Source organism: Equus przewalskii, chromosome 24, assembly GCF_037783145.1.
Source record: "Equus przewalskii isolate Varuska chromosome 24, EquPr2, whole genome shotgun sequence".
Lineage (NCBI taxonomy): Eukaryota > Metazoa > Chordata > Mammalia > Perissodactyla > Equidae > Equus > Equus przewalskii.
Window position 1 is genome coordinate 14,402,330 of NC_091854.1, and position 27,937 is coordinate 14,430,266.

Below are 27,937 nucleotides of genomic sequence, written 5' to 3' on the forward strand. Positions count from 1 at the left end.
CTCTCCTTAAGGCCAGATGCACTCGTTCAGTGTTCCATTGGTACGACCACCCAGTGCTTATATTTGTTCCTTCCTTGGGGCTAGAAAATGTCATATTACATATAGAAGCTCTGACTAAATTTACTCAAGAAGCCATTAATGATAGTCAAGCAGAGATAGCCTTATGAAATACTGAAATGTCTTTAATGAGAAAGGCTGTCCTTCAAAATAGAATGGACTTTGATATTCTAATTGCATCCCAATGTGGTACATGTGCAATCATTCAAACTGAATGCTGTTTTTATGCCTGACGAGTCTTCCAATGTGTCATCTCTGCTAAAGCACATGTAAAAAACCAAGTGTATGTCCTAAGCAATCCTACACCTGGCCTTGATTTGTTTAGTTGGCTCCCTTCAGGTATTGGTTCCCCTTTGCGATCTGGATTGCAATTCTTATTTCTATTACTCCTTGGAATTCTTGTATTGATCATAATATTCAAACTAATTACTGTTTTCTTCACTCAGTGGTGTAAGACTGGCATGCAGGCTAGAGTAATGATTGGTCAACAACTTAAGATGGTTGATCGATCTTATAACTCTGGACAAATTTTCTTTTCTGATAAAGACTACACCTATGAATGAATTTCTAAACTAATCATTTCAAGTATTGAGTTATCATTACTGTCACTGTACCTGTTCTATAATTGTAAACAATGTAAGTATAAGGAATCATGTAAAAGCACATGTACAATATTTGTGTGACAACCTGAAATTAATTCAAATATTACATAACCTATAAAATGCTTCCCCTATTAATATACACCTCTGTGCTTGGCCACTATGTCCAACTATTTATCCCCAGTGTGGATGATTGGGTAAATCAATGAAATAAAAGCCTAGCACTGAGGGATATGATGAACCCAGGGCAGGCAGCAACCACTCTAGTGCCAAGGGACAATATTTTGATCATCAATGCTTGTTATAGAAAGATTATTGATCTAAAGGGGAAAAATCATGAATAAATAAAAAGCAATAAGATATATTGAAGTATGAGGAGAAACGTATGAAGCCATTTGGTTTAAAACTAATTTTGCCTGGCCTTGTTTTTCCAGGAAGGCCTGGCATGGCCTGTTGAGCATGCATTGTACATCTGCTTTAAACATTTACAATGTCCCAAAGCTGAGAATGATGCCCTTAAAGATAGAGATGTTGCCTTCCCCCTATATCAGCATTTCTTCCCAGAAACTAAGAATTAACTACTGACCTGCTGTGCTAGCAAAGCATCTTGTGACTGTGGTAAAAGGAATATTCCTGTCATATTTGATGTATGTTCCTTGTTCCAAGATGGTACATAACCACTCTGTACACCCCACCTCTTCTGAGTACTTCCTTCCTTGGTGAAGGTTGTTTCTCCTGGGCTATTGTTACCAACCACAAGCATGTCCGTTTGCCCAATGCACGACAGAAAGGCCAGATACGGAGTCAAAGGTCCTTTTGTAGAAAGAAAAAGACTTTATTGCAGGGTGGGCAAGCAAGGTGACAGGTGGCAAGGCTCAGATTTGCCTCCCCAAGCAGCTTTTGTGTAGGATATTTATCAGGGCAAAGGGAGTAGGAGGGTGTTGGGGGCTGAGAAAGGGTAAGAGGAAGTTTCACGAATTCTCTGTGCAGGCATGACTGTCTTTCATGTTTCTCCATGGGTCACGTGTAAATCTGAGGGGCTCTGTGGGTTACATGTGGTGGATTTCTGGCCTGTGATATCCAAAGTTCACTGATCAGTCATTCTGGCCCCTCAACATGCCTGCTCAACGTTTGGTTGAAGGGTTGTCGGCAAGTTATTTCCTTATCTGCAGTGTACTTGTTATTTTGCAAGACAAGCTCAGAAACTTTGGCTAATTTGTTTCTTACTTTAACCTCGTGAGTGTGGGGTACGGTTTCACTATAGTCCTCAAAACTGGCTAATATAATAAACAGCCCAATTTTTATTTATAGATTGATTATTGATTATTTGCGTCAAAGAAACCTTTGAGGATTCTATGGTTTAAAGTGCGTTGTTTCTCAGCTTTCCCCACTGCTGGGGCTTGGGGTACTTACCTCTCACGCTCCTGCTTTTGAGCTCCAAAATTTTGTTGCTGTCATCTCCAGGTCCTTATGGGCCTAAAAAACACCATCTTCTTTCAGAACGGATATTGTTAAAAATCTTTTGGCCATTCCAACCATGTTGCTCAATCATCCCTTTTAAGACGTATTACTTCTCCAGTTTTAGGGTTCCCTCCAACTTCAGACTCCACAAGGAATACACAAACTATTACACAGAGCCAAAAAGAGGTGCAGAGTGTTGGGGGGCGATATAAATGGTACAGAGGACATCTACTTGAGTCAACGGTCTGCTGGGAGGGGCTGGCTCTCTGGGGTAGACGTTTACCGGTGACTTGCTCCTTTATCCAGGTCCCAAGCTCCCAGCCTTGGAGACTGCCCAGCCACTCGCCTGCCTGCTTGGAAAGCACCAGCTCGCCCCGCCCAGCCCGAGGACCCGCTCCCAGCACCCAGTGCCCGCCGGCATGACCCTGCCACCGCTCGGAAGCCGGCGCCTCCTCGCCCGTCCGCTGCGTGGCGTCCCGGGTCTCGTTCCGTTGTTGCTGCCGCTGCTGCTGGCGCCACTCTGGGCTGGGGCCAACTGCCCATGCCAGGATCCAAATCTGTGCCGCCCGATCAGCCACCGCCCCAACTTCGAGGTCAGCGCCTCTCCTCTGCCCCTCGGGGCCGGGTCCTCAAGGCCCAAGAGAAGTTAGAGTAGAACCGAGTCCTAAAAAGAGGTGACGTGGGTGCCAAAACCTACTTTGACCACTTGCTGAGGGCCTTACTTTTATGGATTTCCTTCATCTTATAGATGAGGAAACTCCTCGCAGTCAGAGAGGTTGAGTAACTTCTCCCAGGTCTCACAGTAAGCGCCTGCCTGGAAGAGCTAGGCAAGTATTTAAACCCAGATCTGACTCCAAAGTAAAGCTCCTTTCATCACTCTGCTGTGCCTCTCCGGTGGCACTCTGGGCTCTGGGCGTAGAAGCAAGGAGGTAGGATAATGAGATATTCCCTAAGTAGCAAGACCCATTGTTTTCCAAGAAACTGAGGATTTGGTTTGAAAGAATCTCAGCACTCCATCAGTACATTGGCAGGCAGAATGCTTTGCTTACCTTTTCTTTTATCTACCAGCTCTTTCCTTTAGGCACCTCAAAACCACCTAAGAAGGATGGTAAAAATAGGTCTTTCAGTGAATTTTCCTTCTACCCACCTAAGAATTTCTAAGGCCTGTGGCAACTTTAACCAAACTCCCTTTCTCAGGCAATATTAAGACCACCTGACTGCCTAGCGTTTGATGATTACATCTGGAAGGTCGAAGGGGTTAGGGTCAAAGAGCAACTCTTGTAAAGAGTGGGGCAACTCCCAGTTCTAGTAGATTAAGTTTGAGGCAGGGGCATTTAAATGCCAATAAAAAGGTATATGTACATTGCTTAGAAGAAGAAATAAAAGTGGTGAAAGTATTTATGGAGAATCTGTCTAGTTTGGAAGCCTGAGTCACCTCTGAAAGATTCACTGTATCACCGGATACCTCTTTGTGGATTAGGCAGTGTTTGTGGGCATTTGGAAAACCAATTATGCAAAGAAACAAAATTTTGTTCATTTATGTATTCATGGTAAATCGTCTTTTTCTCTCCTGATCTTTTCTATATTTTCAAATGCAAAGACTAGACTACATTGCTTTTTTCCTTATATTTCCAATTGATTCATCCAGCTCTTTTTTAGGATTTCTATTATACCACAAGCTCTTGGTATTTTTTTTTAAACAAATTCCATTTTATTGTCAGAATTAAAATAGGGGATAAGGTTTGTGATGGAAGTACGAGTCTAAAAATAATGAGTTGTTCAATTTCATATTCTGTAATTTTTATTATTTTAGTGGGCAATTGCTTAGCAGAAAAATGAGTTATGCGTAAACTCTGAAAAGCAAAAAAAAAAAAAAAAAAAGAGATTGAGAAAATTAAGAAATGTCTGGTTTAACTTTTATAGCTAGCTCTCCCCACCACTGCTCCTCTCCCATCCATTCTCCCCAGAGCAGTTCAGTGATCTCTCTTGCTTGCTTTCTCTCTCTTATTTTTTAATGCAAATCTTATGCCCCACCCCTGCTTAAAACACTCTAATGGCTTTCCATTGATCTCAGGATAAAATACAAAAGCTTTACTTGATCTTGCCGCCACCTACCTTAGTAGTTCTATCTGATTCCACGTACTGACAGGATTTCTGTGCTCTAGCCACATCCTTTTGGTTCCAGAAATTCATAATTCTCCTGAGGTATTGAAACTTTTGCCCTTTTTTGTTCCCTCTGCTGAGAATGCTTTTTTGTCCACAAGTACCCCTTCTGTATTCTGTCCAGGTCACTCCCTAGATTTTAGTCCTTCCCTAAAAGTGTGTAGTCCTCAGGGGAAGTTTTCCTGCCCTACCAGGGTAGCAGATCCCCTTTATATGCTGTATGGACCCCTCCCCCTGCCATTTCCCCCTTAACACTATTGTAATTAAGTAACTAACGGACCTGGTTGGTCTCTCTTTTTAACCTCTTTGTCACTAATGCCTAGCAATATACCCTCCTTGTACCTAGACCTTATTGGAAAGTCAATAAGTATTTGCTGAATCAATGAATTGACACCTTATTTGGAATAAAATAAAAATGATCAGTGAGGCTTCTGTGCTTCTAGAATTATCTGTGGGGGGAAATACTGAAGAAATATAACATCAGCTGTCTTAGAATTTAACTTGAGTACTATTCTAAGAAGTCAGGTTCACCAAAAATCATTCATAGTAAATGCAGTATCTATGGCTCCACCTGCAGCAGCCAGAAACTTGAGTATTGTCAACCTCCTCCCTTTCTCTTACCTTACTCATCCAGTCAGTCATGAAGTCCTGTTAATTTGCCTCCTTAGGATCTTCCAGATCTGTTCATTCATCTCACTTATCTCTGCCGCTCCACAGCTTTAGTTGAGGTCCCCATCATTTCTTGCCTGGATTTTTCCAACAGGTTTCCTAATAGATATTCTGCCTCCAGTTTTAGCCTTTCTTTAATCCATTTCCCATTTCAGCTGAAGGGATTTTTCTAAAATGCATACACAAATGCATACCTAAAATTCATACATTCTCTTTTTAAATCCTTTTCCCTCAGGATGAAGTACTAATTTCTCAAGAGGGCTTACAAGGCCTTTCATGATTTAACCCTGCCTACCACTCTCTTTGTTCTTCACTGCTGTCTCCCTCCAAGTTAAGTTCTAGGCACCAGCCATACTCAATATTTAGTTACACAGCCACCATGCTATCTCTGCCTATAGGCCTTGGCACTTACTGCTATTTCTTCTCAGCCTACCCTTCCCTGCTTCCCAGGCCTGGCTAATTTCCCTGTCACCAATTCTACTGGGACCCCTATGTCTTATTCACTGTTGTACTCTCAGTGCCCACCATGCCTGGCACATGGTCGGTGTTTAATTAATGTCACATTGGATGGTCAGCATGATATTCTTCTTGGCTTAAGTGATGGTGCTTATCGCTGTTGTTCTGGCAGGTCTTTGTGTTTGATGTTGGAGAGAAAACTTGGAAATTTTATGATTGGTCACAGATTACAACTGTGGTACTTTTTGAAACATATGACTCAGAACTTATGTGCCATGCTCATTCAAAAGGAGCCAGAGTAGTTCTAAAAGGTGAGTTACAGCTTTTACCAGATGTGTCCAGCCCATTGGTAAGTTTATTTTCATAGTTTGCTATCCTGACTTGCAAAAAAATTCCCTTTTCATCTTCATCTTATATGTTTTTTAGCATGCTAAAATTAGTCTTAGATACTGTTTAATTCATTTCACAGATACAAATTTTTTAAAGAATAAGCCACTGTACAGTTTTGAGCAAAATATGACTGATGACCTTTAGCTAGTCATAGTTCACAATTTATGTTTCTAATTTGGGAATGATTTTACCAATTATTTATAATAGTTATTTTGGAGATTAATGAGTAATGGCTTTCTATTATTTTAGTATATTATGTATCCATTTGGAAAACTTAAATTAGGGGCTTTGTATTCCAAAATAGTGAGATGTTTTAAAGATATTTTGATCTCTGAAATGGGTTTGTGAAGAAAATGTCATTAAACTGTGAAAAGGATATATGCACAAAAGATGTATATTTCTTCCATAGGAGATGTATCCTTAAAGGCTATCATGGATCCTAATTTTAGAGCATCCTGGATAACTCAACAAGTTCAGTTGGCCAAAACACAATATATGGATGGAATTAATTTAGACATAGAACAAGAACTTAGTTGTTCATCACCTGAATATGATGCATTAACTGCTTTAGTCAAAGAAACTGCAGACTCTTTCCATCGTGAAATTGAGGGATCACAGGTAAAAATTTATTTCTTATTTTTTTGAATCCCCTTATTTTCCCTATCAAAATATATTCATGAAGGTATGACTAATTAAATCTCAATTTTATAGGAATGGAGTAGGAAAGAATTTCAGCACATATATCCTAAAAAAACTTTCTGGAACTTTTGAGGTTCTTATTAGAAAAGTTTTAGGGATTGTAATGTGCTAAATCTGTTCTCTATTCACATAAAAATATAATACTGGGATTGCCCCATCCACTTGACTTGCAGCAGGGTTAAAAACATTAGATAGGCAATGGGGTCAGCAAGAATCAGGAAGGGCTTAGCTGTCTAGGCCCTGCTTTCACTAGTGCAGGACAGAAACACCTCTTGCATATGAGTAGGGGTCATTCTGGGAAAGTATCTCACTTGCTTCATAGACTCTGAATGACTTGCAGAACACCCAAGGTCCAATAAGTCTCAACAGACTAACTCCATAGAACTTGTCAGACAAAAGGCAGTGTGCTTCCCCACTGCCATAATGAGCATGATTAGAGCAGAAGATCACACACAGCACAAGGCATCTTGCCAGGCAATGTATGAGTAACACAGGATAATGTGGCCCCAGATCAGTGACTCTCAAGCCTGGCCACACATCAAGATAACCAGGAGTCTTAAAAAAAGTAAACATCCACACATATACACTGGAACACACTCCCACAGATTATTATTCAGAAGGTTTTGGATAAGCCCAGAGTCCACGTTTTTAAAAAGTTTCATAGGTGATTATGGTTAAGAAATACTAGGCTAGGAGATTCTGGATCAAATGGAGACAGAGGAGGCTCCTCCCATGGACGCATGGAATGTACAGCTACACATGGAGCAACCTCCTCAGAGAGAAATTCAGAAACTAGCTGAGTGACTCCTACACATAGGGTGACTGATAAAATAACCACATACTAATGGGTAGGAAATGCTGAGATACAGTCTTGCAATAGAAAAATATTCCATGCAAATGGAAACCAAAAGAAAGTAGGGGTAGCTATACTTATATCAGACAAAATAGGCTTTAAGCCAAAAACTGTAACAAGAGACACAGAATTTCATTATATAATGACAAAGGGGTCCATTCATCAAGAGGATGTGACAGCTGTAAATATTTATGCACCCCACATCAGAACAACCAAATATATTGAGCAAATACTAATATATCTGAAGAGAAAGAGAGACAGCAATACAATAATAGTAGTGGACTTCAATACTCCATTTTCAGCAATGGATAGATCATCCAGAGACATAATCAATACAGAAACATCGATAAGGAAACTACATGGTAGATCAAAGGGACCTAACAGACATACACAGAACATTTTATTCAACAGCAGCAGAATACACATTCTTCTCAAGTGCACATGGAACATTTTCTAGGACAGATCATGTGTTTAGGCCACAAAACAAGTCTTAATAAATTTAAGAAGACTGGAATCATATCAAGCATTTTTTCTGACCACATTGGTATGGGAAACTAGAAATCAATTACAAGAAGAAAATTGGAAAATTGACAAATATGTGGAGATTAAAGAACATGCTATTGAACAATCAATGGGTCAAAGAGGAAATTAAAATAGAAATAAAAAAATATCTTGAGACAAATGAAAAGAGAAACAAATATACTAAAACTTATGGCATGGAGCAAAAGCAGTTCTAAGAGGGAAGTTTATAGCAATAAATGCTTACACGAGAAAAAAAAAAAGATCTCAAACAACCAAACTTTACATCTCAAGGAACTAGAAAATGAAGAACAAATAAAGCCCAAGGTTAGAGGGAAGGCAATAACAAACAGCAGAGTGGAAATAAATAGAGACTAAAAAGACAATAGAAAAGATCAATAAAATTAAGAGCTAGTTCTTTGAAAAGGTAAACAAAATTGACAAACACTCACCAAAAAAAGAAGACAAATAAGTGAATCATAAATGAAAGAAGAGACATTACAACTCATAATAAAGAAATACAAAGGATCATAAAAAACTACCATGAACAATTATACACCAACAAATTAGATAACCTAGAAGAAATGGATAAATTCCTAGAAACAGACAACCTACCAAGACTGAATCATGAAGAAATAGAAATTCTGAGAGACTGATTACCAGTAAGGAGATTGAATCATTAATCAAAAACCTCCTAAGAAAGAAAAGCCCAGGACTAGATGGCTTCACTGGTGAATTCTACCAAACATTTAAAGAATAACGACTACCAGTTCTTCCCAAATTCTTCCAAAAAACAGAAGAGGAAGAAGCACTTCCAAAATCATTTTACGAGGCATTTCTTTGCTACCAAAGTTAGACAAGGACACTATAGGAAGAGAAAATTACTGGCCAATATCACTAATGAACATAGATGCAAAAATCCTCAACAAAATGTTAGCAAACCTAATTCAACAGTACATTAAAAGGATCATACACCATGATCAAGTGGGATTTATTCCAGGGATGCAAGGATGGTTTAACATCTGTAAATCAATGTGATACACCACATTAACAAAATAAGGATAAAAAAATCAAACAGTCATCTCGATGCAGAAAAAGGATTTGACAAAATTCAACATCCATTTATGATAAAAAATCTCAACAAAGTGGGTATAGAGGGAATGTGCTTCAACGTAATAAAGGCCATATATGAAAACCGAAACATCAACTAACATCATACTCAACAGTGAAAGGTTGAAAGCTTTCCCTCTAAGATCAGGAACAAAACAGGGATGCCTAGTCTTGCCACTTTTATTCGACATAGTACTGAAAGTCCTAGCCAGAGCAATTAGGCAAGAAAAATTAATAAAAGGCATCCAGATTGTAAAGGAAGAGGTAAAGTTTTCTCTGTTTGCAGATGACATGATACTATATACAGAAAACCCTAAAGATTCTACAAAAAAACCTGTTGGAACTAATAAACAAATTCAGGAAAGTTTTAGGATACAGAATAAAAAAAAATCAGTTGTGTTTCTATACATTAACAATAAACTATCAGAAAGAGACATTAAGAAAATCTCATTTACAACAGCAGCAAAAAAGTAAAATACTTAGGAATAAATTTAACCAAGGAGGTGAAAGATCTGTATACTGAAAACTACAATTATGTGCCACATAATGATGTTTCAGTCAATGACGGACTGCATATATGACAGTGGTGCCATAAGGTTAGTATCATATAACCTAGATGTGTAGTATGCTATACCATCTGGGTTTCTGTAAGTATACTCTATGATGTTCACACAATGATGAAATTGCCTACTGACGCATTTCTCAGAACATGTCCCTGTCATTAAGTGATGTGTGATTGTATAAAAAATTGATGAAAGAAATTGAAGAAGATACAAATAAATGGAAAGATATTCCATGTTCATGGATTGGAAAATTTAATATTGTTAAAATGCCTATAGTAGCCAAAGCAATCTACAGATTCAATGCAATCCTTATCAAAATTCCAATGGCATTTTTTACAGGAATAGAAAAAACGAGTCCTAAAATTCATAAGGAACCATAAAAGACCTCAATAATCTAAGCAATTTTGAGAGAACAAACCTGGAAGTATCACACTTCCTGATTTCAAACTATATTACAAAGCTGTAATAATAATAATAGGATGGTATTAGCATAAAAACAGACACATAGATCAATGAAACAGAATAAAGAGTCCAGAAAAAAAACCCATGCATATATGGTCAATTAATTTATAACAAATGAGCCAAGAATATACAATGGGGAAAAGATTGTCTCTTCAATAAATGGTGTTAGGAAAACTGGATTAACACACGTAAAAGAATGAAACTGGACCCCATCTTATACCATACACAAAAATCAACTCAAAGTGGATTAAAGACTTGAATGTAAGAACTGAAACCATAAAACTCCTGGAGGAAAACATAGGGGATAAGCTCCTTGACATTGGTCTTGGCAGTGAGTTTTTGGATTTGACACCAAAAGCAAAGGCAACAGAAGCAAAAATAAGTAAGTGGGACTACATAAAATTAAAAAGCTTCTGCACAGCCATGGAAAGCATCAACAAAATGAAAAGGCAACCTATGCAATGGGAGAAAATATTTGCAAGCCACATATCTGATGAAGGGTTAATATCCAAAATATACAAGGAACTCAATACAACTCAATAGCAACAAACCAAACAACCCAGTTAAAAAAATGGGCAAAGGACCTGAATAGACATTTTTCCAAAGAAGACATACAAATGGCCAATAGGTACATGAAAAGGTGTTCAACATCACTAATCATCAGGGAAATGCAAATCAATGAGATATCATCTCATATCTGTTAGGATATCTATTATCAAAAAGACAAGAGATAACAAGTGCTGGCAAGGATGTGGAGAAAAAGGAACACTTACACACTGCTAGTAGGAATGTAAACTGGTACAGCCACTATGGAAATCAGTTCCTCAAGAAAGTAAAAACAGAACTAATATATGATTCAGCAATCCTACTTCTGGATATATACCAAAGGAAACAAAATCACTTATCTTGAAGAGATATCTGTACTCCCATGTTTATTGCAGCATTATTCACAACAGCAAAGGTATGGAAATGACCTAAGTGCCTGTTGATGGATGAATGGATAAAGAAAATGTGGTCTATATATACAACGGAATATTATTTAGCCTTAAAAAAGAAATTAAAAAAAGAAGGAAATCCTGCTATTTGTGACTATATGGATGACCTAGAGGGCATTATGCTCAATGAAATAAGCCAGAGAGAGAAAGACAGATACCGAATGCTATCACTTATGTATAGAATCTTAACAAAAAAAATTGAAATCCTAGAAATAAAGAGTAGGCGATTGCCAGAGGCTGGTGGGTGGGGGAAATAGGGAGAGGCTGGTAAAAGGGTATAAACTTTCAGTTATAAGACGAATAAGGTCTGAAGATTACTATATAACATGGTGACTATGGTTGCTAATACTGCATCATATAATTGAAATTTGCTAAGGGAGTAAAACTTAAGTGTTATAACCCCCCCCCCCCAAAAAAAGTAAATATGTGAGGTGGTGGATTTATTAATTAACTCCATGTTGGGAATCTTTTCACAATATATATATGCATATCAAATCATCATGTTTTACACTTTAAATATATTGCAATCTTATTTGTCAATTATACCTCAATAAAGCTGAAAAAAAAAAAAAGAACTACTAGGCTAGATAGTGAGTTTTTTGAAGGCAAGGACCAGCTTCCAGATGTATAACACAATGTTTAAAAATTTGTTGGGCTAGGGGCTGGCCTGGTGGCACAGTGGTTAAGTTGGCGCAGTCGGCTTTAGCAGCCCAGGGTTTGCTGGTTTGGATCCTGGGCGTGGACCTACGCACTGCTTATCAAGCCACGCTGTGGCAGGTGTCCCACATATAAAGTAGAGGAAGATGGGCATGGATGTTAGCTCAGGGCCAGTTTTCCTCAGCAAAAAGAAGAGGCTGGCAGTGGATGTTAGCTCAGGGCTAATCTTCCTCAAAAAAAATTGTTGGGCCAGCCCTGGTGGCCTAGTGGTTAGGTTCAGTATGCTGTGCTTCAGTGGCCTGTGTTTGGTTCCCAGGCATGGACCTACACTGCTGGTCGGTGGCTATGCTGAGGTGGTGGCCCATATACAAATCAGAGGAAGACTGGCAGAGATGTTAGCTCAGGGCGAATCTTTCTCAAGCAAAAAGAGGAGGATTGACAACGGATGTTAGCTCAGGGTGAATTGTCCTTAGGAAAAAAAAAAAGTGTTTATTGAGTGAATGAATGATCCTTGCCTTTCAAAAATTTAAAATCTAGCTAAGTAGGAAATATAAATATAAGGTGTAAATATATAAGTATATAAAAATATGTGGCAAATATATATTTATATAAATATGTATATTTATACATAGATAAATATATAAGTGGTACATGTAAGTAGTATATGTGAGTAGTATATATAAGTAGTATAAACCAGTGGCTCTAACTTATCTCAGATCACCTGGGAGTGCTTGTTAAAAATATCCCCAGAGATTGATTCAGTAGGTCTGTGATAGAGCCTAGGAACTGTATTTTTACCAAGTGCTCTAGGTGATTCTGGTACAGTTGGTCAATATGAACTTGAGAATCACTGGAAAAATAATAAATGATATAAGGATTGACATCTCTGTAAGTTTATGCAAATAGAGGCAGCTTGTCAATGTGGAATTCAGCTTTTCCAAGAACAGCAAATACCTGGTATTCAGGCCATCATAGTCCTCTCTTCACAAATTTTGGTCTCAGAAACTTTTCCTTCATTCTCTAGGTTGCTGTTATTAATAGGTTAAATTGGTGTGTGGGAAACCACCTATTTGCTAGTCCTGCTGAAGCTATAATGAAAAGGCAAGGAGGAAGAGCTTGAGCAAATACTTTGCAGTAGGAATATCTATTTCCAAGTTTTTGAGGGATAAGTAAAACAATTTGGGCTACTATGTCAAGTTCATGTTAGGTAAATTAGTGGGAGCTAAAGATGCCTGGATAGGCCAGACTGTGGAAGATCCAGAATGTTAGACTGAAGAGTATGCATTTTATTCTGTATGTAATGGGTTACATGTGTAGACAGTGTTTGGGGAAGATTATTCTACAGCAGTGTGTAAAAATAGTCTAGAGGAGAAAGGGAGACCAGTAAGGACTAACTCAATAATCCAGTAATTTGGGATTTATAGTTTGGATTGGGATGATGACATAATCCTAACAGTAAATATTCAATAAATATTTATTGAATTAATTAATTAATGGAAAGGAAGGAGCAGAACGATTGTGAGAGGCCACCCAAAGGAAAATGGGAGATTAGTTATGAGTTATGAGGGAAGAAGAGTGAGAGAATGGCCCAAAGGTTCTTAAACAGGTGACCAGAAAGAAAATGGCTAAAATAGAGTCTGGAAGGAGAAATAAGTTTTGAGGAAATGATGATAATTTAAGTTTACAGAATTGTGGTCATAGAATTAAAGGTAGAAATGCTCTTGAAGAGATCTTTCTATGTCCTCATTTTTATAGGTGGGAAAATAGATTCAGATGTTTTAAGTGATGCAGACCTAGTTATAACAGAGCCAAGATTAGAACCAAAGTCTTTTGACTTCTTGTCTAATATACTAATACTGCCTTCTCAAAAATATGAGATTAACTCTGACAGGAAATCCAGGTGAAAGTACTCTGAATGCTGAGGTGAGGGGTAAGGACTTACAAAATGGATTTGAAATTTACCTACTTAGAGGTAATCATTTATCTTCTCTATTGCTATGATATACCTCTCATTTTGTAATGGGAGGCAGTAATAAAATGGGATCCAATATGTAAAAAGTTCAGTTTATAACCTATTTTGCTGGAGAGCTATTGAGGAAAGCTTGTACTTGTAAAACAGACCTTTCCTTTGTGCTAATACTGAGAGAATTAGAGAGAGAACTTTGAGAAAGTCCTAAAAAGAGTTATAGTAGAGGCCAAAGTGTAAAAATTTTAATGAAAGATTTTTTGTAATATTTAAACAGTGTATTTATTGAGTGCCTAATTAAGAAAAATCCCAACTTTTAATGACGCTTTAGAACATTTTCACACATATAAAATAAGGCTAATTAATATTTGGTTAAGGTAATAAATATTTCAAAGAGAGTCATCCTTGTTGAAGGCTGGCTCATCATTTAAAATGAAGATAATTTCTCACTCAAGTTTTATTTGACTATTTCCATAAAATAAAATCATTTAAGTGATTTGTTCAACATTTTGAGTTGATTAATCTGTACCTGTAGCCATAAAACACCACTATTCTTTAACTGTTATGTTGGACTAAACCTACATGTAATGTAACTGTAAGTCAGGGGCTCAAACACGCAACGCAGGCTAGTCAGCTTGTGCCAACGGATGACTTATTTAGCCTGCATAACATTTTTAAAACCTTTGTCTTTGAATTCTTTTAGTGTGCTTTTCCTCTCCAGTTGCTCCACCATAATCTATTGTCATTACACCTGTTTATTTCAACCTGCTGAGTTACCAGTCTAGCCTCTCAAGACATGTGAGTTTAAAACTTCTACACAGTGCCCTGCTCCTGGTCTTTGTAAATGGCCAGACATGTCTGAGTCCAAATATATGTCCATTATCCAAATATATGTCCAAAACATTGTCCAAATATATGTCTAGGTCAGTCCATGTAGGGAAAAATATATTTCTTAGAACTGTTCTAGTTCTATACATGTCAAGCCCTACGTTCATATACATAAGCAGTTCTGTTTTCTTAGGTAGTATGAGGCAAGAGAATATATAATCAACAAAACATCTGACATAATATGCATATTTGATCATGTTACATAAAATGGTATATTTTTTCCACAGGTAACCTTTGATGTTAATTGGTCTCCAAGGTACACAGACAGGTGCTACAATTATACTGCAATTGCAGACGCTTGTGACTTTGTCTTTGTGATGTCTTATGATGAACACAATCCAGTCTGGTCAAAATGTACTGCAGCAGCCAATGCTCCCTATAATACGACATTAACTGGTAAGAATCCACAAAACTTGCACTTATTGGTAATATTAATTCCAGAACCTCAAACATTAAGATATACTTAGTATTTCTAAGTCATTTGTATACCTTTTCCATTTGTAAAGCTTTCTTGAAACATATAAAAATCACTTAATTTGGAGACCTTTAAAGTTTAGAAAGTTTTTAACTTTTCACTTAGCTCTAAAATCTTGTGGGTTAGGTATATTATTATTAACCTTCTATTATAGATAAGGTAAGGGAGTTAAGCTCTCAGGGTTGCCCAGCTATTAAGTATTGTATGTTGGGACTCAAGCAGGTGTTCTAACTTCAAGTCAACATTCTTGTCATGAAATTACACAAAGAAGATATTTGCTTATCTAGAATTTGACAGGATATTTTTGTTGAAATAGCCAATATTAAATAATTTAATAGCAAAGATAGTTCTGATGTGAGTATCTACCATACATGATTGATAGGACTGGCTTTATTTTATTTGGCATTTAATATTAGCACCCATGCTGTATTAAAAATTATATCCCTATTAGAATTAAGAGTACTTCTGATCTGTCATTCATATGATGTTGCCTTTGCATTATCCTTTCTAATGTTTGGATTCGTTTGTATCTCATCAGCGAATTGAACAAAAGATTGCTTGCTATCTTTTGGACTCAACTGAAATTTTCTAAAATAGTTGGCATTGATTTAATTGTTGATTGACTAATAAATAAAAAATCTTTTCATTTTCATATAGAGATAAAATCTTAGCACCTGGCCTCATTTTAATGTACCCTAATTGTTTGGATGGGATAGTCTGATCATAAGCATATAAGATTTAAAATATGAAAAATAATTTAATTTTGTTATAATTACAAAGTAATTATTTAATCCAGTGTTTCCAAACTCTGTTTCATGAGATGATAATTGTGTCCTATCAATAAAAGGCTCATTATCAAATTTTTTTGGGAAATGATGCATATCCCACCCCTTTCTTAGATATATAATAGTACACAATAACTTTAAAGGCTCTGAGAAGCAGCATACTTACTTAATTCAACATTCTAGATAATCTTGGAACATCTCTTGGTGGGAAAACATAATTTGCAGCATTGTACAAGACAGGGGTTGACAGTACCAGGAATTTGTTCATTTTTCTCTTTGTTTCCTTGAACTACAGATTACCTACTATAGACTAAGAGGGGGAACAGTTCTTATTCCCAGCTGTAATTCATACTTATAGGGTATTTGTAAAACATGAAGCACTTGTACTTTCTGTAAGAAATTCTGAGACCATTCCTGCCACAAAGTTTAAGACTTACAGAACTTTTTTTGAAACTTTAGAATCTAGAATATCAAATATATAATGTCTTAGTAGTTAATAGACACAATCAGCATGCTTTCTTGAAATGTGCCAGTTTTCCTGGAGTTGAATTTTGTGAATTTTTTGCTTTAATTTGATGTTAATTGTTTTGAATCTTTTCTATTGTTCAAAAAGAAATGGTTTAGAAAGGGATACAGAAGTCATAGTTCTTAAGGGATGACACTTTTATAACATCATATTAAAGAAATATGGTATTAGTATTTTGTATAAATGTACCTGTTTTTACAAACTTAGATTCTGAGTGGTAGCATAGCTTACGCAAACACATTAGTAGACATATAAAGAGAAAAAAAAAAGCTTTTCCTGTCCCTATTTGATTAGGATATGATGACTTCATCAAGAAGGGCATCAACCCTAAGAAACTTGTAATGGGTCTTCCCTGGTATGGTTATGATTATACCTGCCTGAATCTTTCAAAGGTAAGAACAGATAATTTCTCATGTAATTTTTTTCTTTCTGTTTTTTAGAGCCTTTATTTATATTTTTATAAATATTTAAAAAATTTTTTAATACATTAAATATATATTTTATACAATAATAATACAGATCTAAGTGTAATATATATTTTATTTTATTTATTTTAAACTTTAGAGTTTTATTTTATATATATAAACTTTAGAATTTATAAACTTCTATATATATAGAATATATGAACTTTATTTAGAATTTCTGAAATATAGTTTGAAACTAAAAAGCAGTTTATTTTTAATTATTTAATCTCATGAAAGTTTCTGAATATCATATATTTCTATTTAATAATAAAATTTAACTTTTATTCTGTATAGTCAGGTTATCTATTTTTGGGATATATTTTATTTCTAATACGTAGTTTTAATTATGTTTTCTGGTTTGGCTCCAAAGATTTGCTTAATTGATAATCTATAACATGAACATCTTTGCATTTCTAGGATGATGTTTGTTTCACTGCAAAAGCCCATTCTCCACCTTGTAGTGGTGTTTTAACACATCAAGTGCCATATAAAGAGATTATGAAGCAAGTAAATAGTTCTCTTTCTGGAATCCAGTGGGATAAAGATCAGAAGTCTCCTTATTATAATTATAAAGTAAGACTTTTCACAAATTATGAACATTTATTAGTTTTCATAATTGCATATTTCTATAATTACGTATTTGATATTAAGAATTTCTATTAGTTTTCCTTTAGGGTATAACATACAGACTGCTGTTTACATTAGTAAACTTGTCTTTGAATCTGTGTAATCAGGAACTTGACTTCCCTGGTGAGCAATTCAAGTTATGCTAATAGTGGAACTGCTCTGCATAGGCCACTTGTCATTTTAGATGATGTTATCAAAACATGCATATCACAAAGAGGATTTCCTTAATAGCTGACAGCTATGTTTGATGACTATGTCTTCTGAAAGGGCTTTGGGTCAAAATACGTTACTAGCTCAAAAGCCTCCATTCAAAGTAGCCTAAAGGTTCCAATAAGGTTCTTATATAGGGAGGAATGGGGCTGAGAACAGGAGACGCATCATCATGAACTTTACAATGGAAAACGGTATCATTTCAGATTTCAAGTCAGTCAACTACGTGATATTAGACAAATTATAAAAAATGTTAAAAATTAGAGACAGAAAAATATTACAAACAGAAACTTGAAGAAACAGAGTAAATGATTAGTAATTCCGTCAGGCAGTATTTGATAAATAGGAATTACCATTCAAAGAGGCAAGAAAAAGTTATATTTTTCATAATTTACTTTCAGCACAATAAAAACTTTTTCAAACCTCAAGACTTTAAGTACAAATCATCTTTGAATTTACTTTGGATTATGTTACTGTAAAAGGAGCCCTAAAATGATACGATGTAAGTTAACTTGAGCAAGAATTTATATACCTTACTAATGGTCTGATACCCATTTATAAAAAATGACTGCAAACATACTTAATAAATTATAATTGTTATACATGTACATGCCTGTATATCACTTATATAGAAAGCTTTAGTGTAGAGCTTTCTAAACTTTAGAATCTAAAATATATACCTATTAATTAAACTATAAGGTATATTGTAATCCTATCTTTGCCAAACAGTATTTATAGAACTCTGTTCTTGGAACTGTTAATATCACAGACACACACACATACAAATACACACACATGTGCCATGGCCAAATATATGTGGAAAACACTGCATACTGTATGTCCTTCCTAGAGATTTATAATGTTACAATGTATAACATTGATATAAAGGATTTGAGATGTGCAGCAGTATATAAAGCCATTTAATTGTTTAACATAGAACCTTTTTCACCGCGCTCTTAGAAACATGCAGGGGGAACATGTTTCATGGATATCAGTTTGGTAAAGGTAATGTAACCAATTATACATAATTTAGAAATATTTACTATAGAATAATAGTTTACATTATGATGTACTGTTTTTTTTGTAATCCTTGACTTATTTTTTCTCTAATGAATAAGAAGACACATTCTTTAAGGTTGTAGAATTCAGGAACGATTTTGATGAGCCTGGAAGGCCATTAATTTAATGGCAGTTTAGACATCAACATAGTTATAATTACTTTGTTCTTCTCTTTTCTTCCTTGTAAAATTCTATAGCAAGCAAGGTCAAGTTTCTGTTGTGACTGAGGAGAATCATTCTGCCTTCTTATGATGTCTCAGCAATGGTAGCTTCATCTTATACTTGATATTCTTGAAGGCATGCATGCCTTAATCATGCATATATCAATCTTAGATATACTCAGTTTCATCCTTTGATCTTTCACTATTTTGAGGCATTTGAAATTTCTTAACAGTATCAAGAAGGCTCAAGTACTAGCTAGGACAGTGGCAAAATTTAAAGGTATATGTCTTTGGGTTTGCCCCTGAATCTTCAAATATAAATCTTTCTATATTTAGGTACAGGTTTTACAAATGGCCTCTTAATAGTGAATCACAATTGTTACTAGAGCATGCATGGCTTTTCTAATTCTAAAGATTTTAAAGACTGGAAGATAAGATACAGTATGATATATGCTCGTACGTGGTGAGTCTACTATACTTAAATATGACACACTTATTTCTTTACTAAGTGACTACTGTCCTTCAAAGTAGTCTCTTAGGAGACTATTCTAATTCCAGTGGTGCTACCATAAATAAAAATGTTACTGGCCTTCATAGAGAATTGCCTTTAAAAAGTTTCCCAGATGTATATAAAAATCAGTAAATTGTTTTTAATCACAAGTCTTTTCCCCTTTCCTTTACCCTTTTACTTAGATCTGCTCTTTTCCTCCCTCCTTTATCCCTTATCTAATAGCTTATATACCTTCGAAGAGAGACTGTGTTAGTGCTAGATAGAGGCAAGTGTTCTGGGAAGAAGGACTTACAGGGAAAGTAAGCATAAGACTATTTTCTAGTTTATGGTTCTTAATCAGGTATGTGCATAAGTTGCCCATGGAGTCCAGACCGGACAGGCTCTTAGAATCAATTCTGTAAGACCTAGAAGAGGAGATATTTTCCTTGTCCATTGCCATTACCTTTTGATTTGGCCAATTCATCACAAGCAAAATCATCTGTTGAGCTCCTAACTAGGCACATTTCCAGGAACTGTAGGGAACACAAAAAAGTGTATAAGCTGGGTTTAGAGGACCAGAGCAATGATCCTCCTTAACCTTAGTTTCACATCAGAATTACTGAACGGAACTTTAAAATGCAAATAAACAAATAAATGTATGTCTTAGCACCAGCTCTGGAAGATTTGATCCAATAGGTTTCATGTGGTATGGGTTCCAGGTATTTTTAAAAGCCCCACTAGTGATTCAGATGTACATCTTGGTTGATAATCATCAGATCAGAGCAAGGGAGGAATCTTAGGGCATGAGAACGACTTTAAACAGAATTTATTAGGAGGTGTAATCTCTGCTGTTGTAAAAGTGCCACAAGCAATAACATCTAGAAAGTATCATATACAGAACCATGGAATCAGAGCTGGAAAGTACTGTAACCTAAAATTTTTATTATTTCATTGTATCCTTTTTGAATATTTGGATTTAAGAAACTTTTTCCCCTCTTATTGTACTGAATACTTTAAATTTCCATTTTGATTTATTTGTATAGGATTCTGATGGCCGTATTCACCAAGTGTGGTTTGACAACCCTCAGAGCATTTCTTTAAAGGCAGCATACATACAAAACCGTGGCTTACTCGGCATTGGCATGTGGAACGCAAACTGTCTTGACTACTCTGGAGACCCTATAGCCAAATGGCAAACTGAAGACATGTGGAGAGCCTTAAAACCAAAGCTGTGACAGAGATGAATATCTTTGTCAAACTATTAAGATTTACAAAAATGATCTGTATAAATAGATCTAGTTTCTTGGAGATAAAAAATGTATACATTTTTGTCATGTTGCTATATATTTGTTATTAGTATATTCAAAAACAGAAAAAGAATAAAGTGTTTTGATTGTTTGAATTTGAAAAATACATACATATTTATATCTTCAGTGTCTAGAAACATAAAGGTAAGAAACAAGTCAACTTGCTATATTAAATATTCCTCTATAAGATATTTAATACTATAATTAGGAATAATCATCTTCAGAATTTTATTATGCTAAATTTTCCCACATGATGTTAAAATATATGCTTACAAATGAATGCTAATTTTTAAAATATGTATTGTTTGAAGTGGAAATTGTTTGCTTAGGATGGCTTTTTAAAAACCCAGTCTTTGAGAAGCAGTTTGCTCTGTGCTTTTTGTTCAATAAATCTAAATTTGAAACCTGCAATTTAATGTCTGCTCCTTAGGTTCAAACTGATGCAAATAATTTTTCAGCTTCTTGACTCCATATAGTACTTATGTTCTCTGAGTCACTTGAATTTAACTCATTTAAGCTTCCAGAGAAAAAGAAGAAAATGAAGGATTAAAATCCTCACAAAATATAAGACAATAACTCAGTCATATTTTGAATTGGTAGGTTAGAGCTACCTAATATTCTTCAACTAAACTATTTTTTATGAGGTTATATTTGAAATTTTCAGGAAAAACTTGGTGTTGAAGCTGATTCTATTCATTGTCATTTACTCTTCCAATTATTAATATTCCTTCATTTATGGACATCTATAATTTATTTCTTGACCAGTTTTCTTTTCACGGTTAATTTTTTTCTTTTTCTATATTTCTTCTTCTGCATTTTACTTTTATCTAAAGACATTGATTTCTTAACTATTTTCTTTTTCTAACAGAGAAATTTTGTGCAAAGAACTTTTCTAAATGTACAGAGGTCTCTGTTCTCTTTCTCACGGCAATTAAGAAGAACACTGTGTTGCTCTTATATTGATTTCTATAAATGCTAAGATTAAACATAAATCCTGCCTTCTCTGCACATTTTTTCCCATACAAATTGGAATAAATGATGATTCAGTCTCCAGGTTATTTCATTTCCTACTTACACAATTATTTATGCAAAGTAAAACCAACCATTTTCCATAGCATTTGCTAAATTACCATTGATTTTCTATTTCTAAAATAAATTTTTCAAATTTAAATTCTTAGATACTATCCTCTATCATAGTTCTGGATGCAAGTTCAATATCCCGATTCTTTTATATTTCCAGATTGCTTTTAATTAAAATACAATGAACAAATTGTCTCTATTTATATGCAAATCGATTCATATTTACTAAAATATATGATTTTTGATTTTATAGTCCTATTAGCTATTAAACTGAAGACTACTTAAAAATGAAAATTATAAAATATAGTACTTTAAGATATGTAATAGACTTGAAACTTTCAAAAATAACCAGAGCCACTATTTTGCTTTTTTACACATATTTCCTCAAATACTTTGTAATACCCACATGAAAAGTGAAAAAATATAAAACTTATGCTTTATATAAAACATTGCCAAGGAGAACAATGGTTAAACAAATCTGTTCAAATAAATATTTAAATTTTTTGACAAACAAAAGTTTTAAATTAACACACCTAATTGAGATTGTAAAGATGTATTCATTTTCTTCTGTGCTAGTTCAGCTTTCAATGTGCGTAAATCTGAAACTGCTTGTTTTCTCATCTATAAAAAGAATTACCTTTCAGAAATGAACTTTCATCTTACCCTTCTAAATTATATCATTATAACATAAATAGAGGTTTTGTAACTGCTTTAACTGTCCTCTCTCATTTGCCTTCAATGCTTTTACTCCCACTGGGTCCCCATGGTAAATGCATAGGTCATAAGTCCTGTTGAATAAGCATGCTTATTTACTGCTAGATAGGCTATCAAATAATTTCATTTATTAGTATAAAGACATAATAAAATTAAACTCTTCTGAAAAACGAGTGAGAAAGAATTTTATCTTTTGCTAAAGCTTCAAAATCTGTTGTTCTCAATGTGTAAATAAAATAGTAAAAACAAAAACAAAAAAGAAAATTACAAAAAACCTTAATTCCTAGCTCTTAGAAACTGAATAGTTACTTTAGAAATATAATTGTGTTCACTCTGTGGCAAGCACTCAGAAGTGTTAACCCCTTTGATTCTTTCAAAAATCTTTTTGAGACAGATACTATTATTTTTCCCCAGTTTACAGCTGAGGAAAGTGAGATGCCTATAAGTTAAGTAACTTGCTCAAGGTATAAAACTAGTTAAGTGGAACAGCCAGGATTCAAAGTCAAACCGATCTGGTACCAGAGCCCCCGCTATTCCAAGTATTGTCTGTGGACCAGCAGCATTAGCATCACCTGGGAGTTGGTAAGGAATGCAGAATCTCATGCTTCACCCCAGACCTACTGCGTCAGATCCTGCTAATTTTAACAGGATCCCCAGCTGACAGCTCATTACACTTTGAGACACACTGCTTATACTATACTATCTTGAATACAGTTGCAACAGACTCAGGCTAGGTTTTCTGTCCCTAAGTTCTGAATTTTATAGGTAGTTTTGAGTAAATCATTCAGAAATCAATAATAAATACTTAATGATGTCTACTATGTGCCAATTAGGCACTGTGGTTAAATGTAGGATTTTTTTCCCCAGTCTGTAAGCTGAAAACTTGGTTCCCTTTTTTCTATTTGTCTTTCCTGTTTTTGTACTAATAATTCTAATTTGGGTTTAAATCATTAATAAGTGATATTTATAAGGTTAAAATATACAAAGATTGTAAGATCTAATAGGCATGCTTTCCAGGGAAAAAGACCACTGAGAAAGTCATAACTGAAGGCTCTGGGGGCATTTTTATTACTGCCTTCTAACCACCCAACTCTCCTTAAGTGTACAAGTTTCCACATAGGCTTCTCTCCATTTTTTTGAATACAGAAAGTTTTCATTCATCCAACAAATTATTTTTTTGAGTGCATACCATATAAGAATGTTAAGTAGCTCATGTTTTCTTAAAAATTGTCCTTTCCCCTTTCTGTATTTTAAGTTTAAGCTTCTCAGTGCTAAGCCAAGGCTTAGCCTTGAGAACGCTGCCGGTGAAAAGAATCCAGAACTGCGCTGTCGAATACAGTAGCCACCTGCCACGTATAGCTATTTAAATTTAAATTAACTAAAATTAAATAAAATTTAGAATTCAATTCCTCAGTCATACAACAAGCTACATTTCAAGTGCTTAATATCCTTATGTGGCTAGTGGGCTACCATATCGCACAGTGCAGGTATGGAACATTTCCATCATCGCAGAGGACAGTGCTGATTCTAGAAAAGGGTCATTATTCTGTGTCATAAAGCTATTTCTGATAAAGAGGTGAGTTGAGAGCATTTACATAATTATATATATATGAGAGTAATCAGAGAGAATGAGATAATTACACAAGAGAGGGGAAAAAATTAAATCAGAGCTCAGAGAGCTCAGTGGTTTGTCCGACTTATTTATGAATGATTCTAATATATGAAAATTACTTCTTTTAAAATATTTTATTGAAACTACCTATTCACAGGGTCTTTTTCTCTTAATTCTTAGTGAAATTTTACTAAATTTTATTTTGGCCTTGTTATAATATGCATCTTTTTTAGGATTTAGTGCTTATTCTTATACATTTTTTCACTCATGCTCTTTGTTGTCAAAGTAACAATTTTAAGGCAGTCAATCCTTACTACCCTTATGCTATGGATACCCAGAGTTAAAACACCAAAATACTTTATTTCAAGATAAATGTTATAATCTGATTAGGAGAAATGCAAATTACCTTAACATCTATTATGAGCTTCATTTTGTCAGTATCCAATTTTCTCTTAAGTTGGTCAATTGCATGCTGTACCTCAGTGATCTGGATTATAAGGTAATTCTGTGTGAGATATATAAAGATATCTTTATTTAGTATAACGTCTACTCATTTTTAACTACCTTGCAACATAAGCTATGAAGCGACAACAAATATCGAAAGAGCAAATCATGAAAATAACCTATTCCATAAAATAAACATTGCTTTGGGGTAAATTACTATTGACTGTTGATTTCTTATGTTTTAGGGACCACTTTCTCTTCTGTTCTACTACCATTATTCATGTATTATAAAAATAAATGATATTTGTAAAAGTTACCATTAAATTAGCACCATAAAAGCCAACAACTATTACTATGAAAGGAATACACTAGTTTTACGATACTAGAAGGCTTTAGAAATTGGCATAACACTTTATGAGCTAAGTCAGATTAGAATTACTTTAAAATATTTAGTAATGACATACTATATTTCATACAAGGAAATCTATTTAATACAAGAAAACATTTAATATGAGAAGCTCTTTTGGTTACTTTTCAGAAAAGTTTATGAGGTATAATGGTCAACAAAGAAATTATTTAAAATTTTAAGCTGCCTTTGTGAAAAACACAGCATATATTGAACTTGATAAAACAGTAAGATAAAAAGTATCAGCTATCTAAAAAAAAAATCAGCTAATATGGACAAACCATTACTTGAGCTTAACTGGATTTTACATTAAATTTATCTAAAATAGTAAACTTTTACTCAGAGAAACAGAGAAGAGATTGGTGGTTGTCAGAGGCAGGGAGTGGGGGTGAGGGAAATGGGTGAAGGTGGTCCAAGGGTACAAACTTGTAGGTATAAGACAAATAAGTTCTGGGGATGTGGCACATAGCGTGGTAACTACAGTTAACAATACTGTATTCTATATTTGAAAGTTGCTGAAAATAGATCTTAAGTTATCATCCTAAGAAAAAAGTCTGTAACTAAGTAAGGTAATGGATGTTAACTAAACCTATTATGGTAGAAATTTCACAATGTATACATAAATCAAATCATTAGGTTATATATCTTTAATATAATTTTATATGTCAATCATATCTCAGTAAAACTGGGAAAAAAATACAAGAGTAAACTTTTAATATTTCATCATGTCTAAAGTTAAATCCATACTCTTAATCATAATTAACATATGATAAAATCTTTTTTGGATAAGTGGGATCAGCCAACAAAAATTAAACTGATAACTGGCCTCCAGAAATTGTTTGTTGTTTAATTATATGGTGGAATTATTCAATTAAAAAATAAACTTCATGTCTCTCATCTGTCAAGATTCAAGACTATCTCAAGAAAAAAGTGAACAAAATTAATACAATTTAATAATTTCTTTCGAATATCAATACCTTTAGATTCCGTTGGTATTATTACCCACCCACCCCCACAACCAAAAAAAAAGGAACACAGTGAACACTGTTAGTCTGCTGTCATCCTTCATGAAGTATTCATCTCTTTCCCATAGAATCAGAAAAAGTGACCCAATTGCCAAGTACAGAGGTAGATCCTAAGTAGTCTAAGTCAGCACACAGCATTCTCCAGGAACTATTAGCAATCCAGAGCAGGCCTGGTTGATCTGTCACCATGCTAAAGGGAAAGTTTCATATACTCCATGCATCTGGGAGAGGTTCTCTCTTGTTTTAGAGGCATATAGCCTTACTTGCCTTTGGCAACTTTATTGCTACCATGAGGAAAAACAGTCTTACAATGAAGCCAACACTGAAAATAACAGGGATAAAATATCAGCAGCACCTTGGCCCTTAAAGACATCATTAAGCAGCAGATTGTATCTCCTCAGCACCCTCTACATGAGATGATGAATTTTCTTATTGTTTAAGCCAGTTCAAGTCAATGTTTTGTTACCTATAGCCCAAAGCATCCTAAATATGATAATACGAACAATTATAAAGCATATATATATGTACATTTTTTAGATTGGCACCTGAGCTAACATCTGTTGCCAATCTTTTTTTTAAATTTATTTTTTCTTCTCCCCAAAGCTCCCCAGGACATAGTTGTATATTCTAGTTGCAGGTCCTTCTGGTTGTGCTATATAAAGCATATATTTTGAATAGAACTTCTCTAATAGAATGTGAACACATTTAGTAGTACCTTAGAGTCTGTGATGTTTGCCAGATTCTTTGGTCTCATCTTGATCTCCCTGGCTTCAAGTTGCATGAGCAATTTTTTATAATACAGTTCCAGATCTTCTCTAAGTTTTGTTAAAACTTCTTCCAATGATGCTGTAACTTTCTTTGTTTCAAAGTACTTTTTCTTCCAACCATCAGAGGCTACAAAAAAAAACCAAAGCCTATAGTTTGAGTCAGACTAAAGGATTAAACTTTTCAATCTGGAAAGGACCCTAGAGTTAATTTAAACCCTTCTCCTCTCTCCTCTTCCTCCTTTATATGCTAAGGACTTTAGAGCTAGGAGTGAAATGTTTACTGAATTATAAAAAGACTTGTCTACAAACATAGTAAAATAGTGATAAATCCAGGGACCACAACCAAGTTCTTCTTTAAGTTTGTAGTTATTTCTAAAAAATCTTTATTAAAAATATTACCTATAGCAAAATATGTATACTTTTTATTTTGATTACTTTTTTCCATAATCTGATTTTAATTATTATTTATATAATTAAAACTATGAAAGAAAAAGGCATAATATATTTTTTTAGATTTTTCCTTATTTTATCACCCCCTAAAATGACTACGTCTTGTCAAATCAGCTGATTCTGATTCATCATTTATCAAAATTATTCCCAATATAGCCCAAACCTCTATAGGGCAGAAGTTTCTCAAACCTGAGACCCTTGGTTGAGAAAATTGGAAATTAAACACTGCCAATTTAGGGAATCACTTTGACACCAGTGAGATTCTAAATACAAACTTAACAGGAACACAAACTACATGCTAGTCTACCAGAATATGCTTATGTTAATTTTTTTTATTGAGTTATTGATAGGTTACAATCTTGTGAAATTTCAATTGTACATTAATGTTTGTCAGTCATCTTGTAGGTGCACCACTTCACCCTTTGTGCCCACCCCCCACCCCACCTTTCCCCTGGTATCCACTAAACTGTTCTTAGTCCATAATTTTAAATTCCTCATATGAGTGGAGTCATACACAGATTACCTTTCTCTTGCTGGCTTATTTCGCTTAACATAATTCTCTCAAGGTCCATCCACGTTATTGCAAATGGAATGATTTTGTTCTGTTTTGCAGCTGAGTAGTATTCCATTGTATATATGTACCACATCTTCTTTATCCATTCGTCTGTTGCTGGACACAGGTTGCTTCCACGTCTTGGCTATTGTAAACAGTGCTGCAATAAACATTGGGGTGCATAGGACTTTTGGGATTGCTGACTTCAAGCTCTTTGGATAAATACCCAGTAGTGGGATGGGTGGATCGTATGGTAGTTCTATTTTTAATTTTTT

General features: G+C 34.8%; 2 protein-coding genes across 13 annotated transcripts in view; one reads left to right on the forward strand and one right to left on the reverse strand.

Annotated features, from left to right (window-relative positions):
- Positions 1–1,470: 1,470 nt before the first annotated feature.
- SPATA1 (spermatogenesis associated 1) overlaps positions 1,471–27,937 on the reverse strand; it is a 56,735-nt gene continuing 30,268 nt past the window's right edge. For 3 of the 12 annotated variants that reach the window (XM_070592098.1, XM_070592092.1, XM_070592101.1), the window contains 5 exons: positions 26,608–26,786; positions 24,424–24,522; positions 22,225–22,312; positions 19,768–19,837; positions 14,548–14,883 (listed from right to left, as the gene is read on the reverse strand). In XM_070592098.1, coding sequence (XP_070448199.1) covers positions 19,815–19,837; positions 22,225–22,312; positions 24,424–24,522; positions 26,608–26,786 — 389 coding nt within the window. In that variant the 3' untranslated portion in view covers positions 14,548–14,883; positions 19,768–19,814. Of the gene's footprint in view, positions 3,214–3,805; positions 3,971–4,901; positions 5,119–14,547; positions 14,884–19,767; positions 19,838–22,224; positions 22,313–24,423; positions 24,523–26,607; positions 26,787–27,937 lie in introns of those variants that run through there. The other 9 variants (XM_070592097.1, XM_070592090.1, XM_070592100.1 and 6 more) reach the window with 6 other exon arrangements.
- Positions 2,424–21,022, forward strand: CTBS (chitobiase). Its single transcript, XM_070592104.1, has 7 exons — positions 2,424–2,710; positions 5,578–5,716; positions 6,205–6,413; positions 14,735–14,903; positions 16,588–16,685; positions 17,175–17,330; positions 20,348–21,022. The coding sequence occupies exons 1-7, from the start codon at positions 2,537–2,539 to the stop codon at positions 20,537–20,539; spliced, it is 1,137 nt and encodes a 378-aa protein (XP_070448205.1). The 5' UTR covers positions 2,424–2,536; the 3' UTR covers positions 20,540–21,022.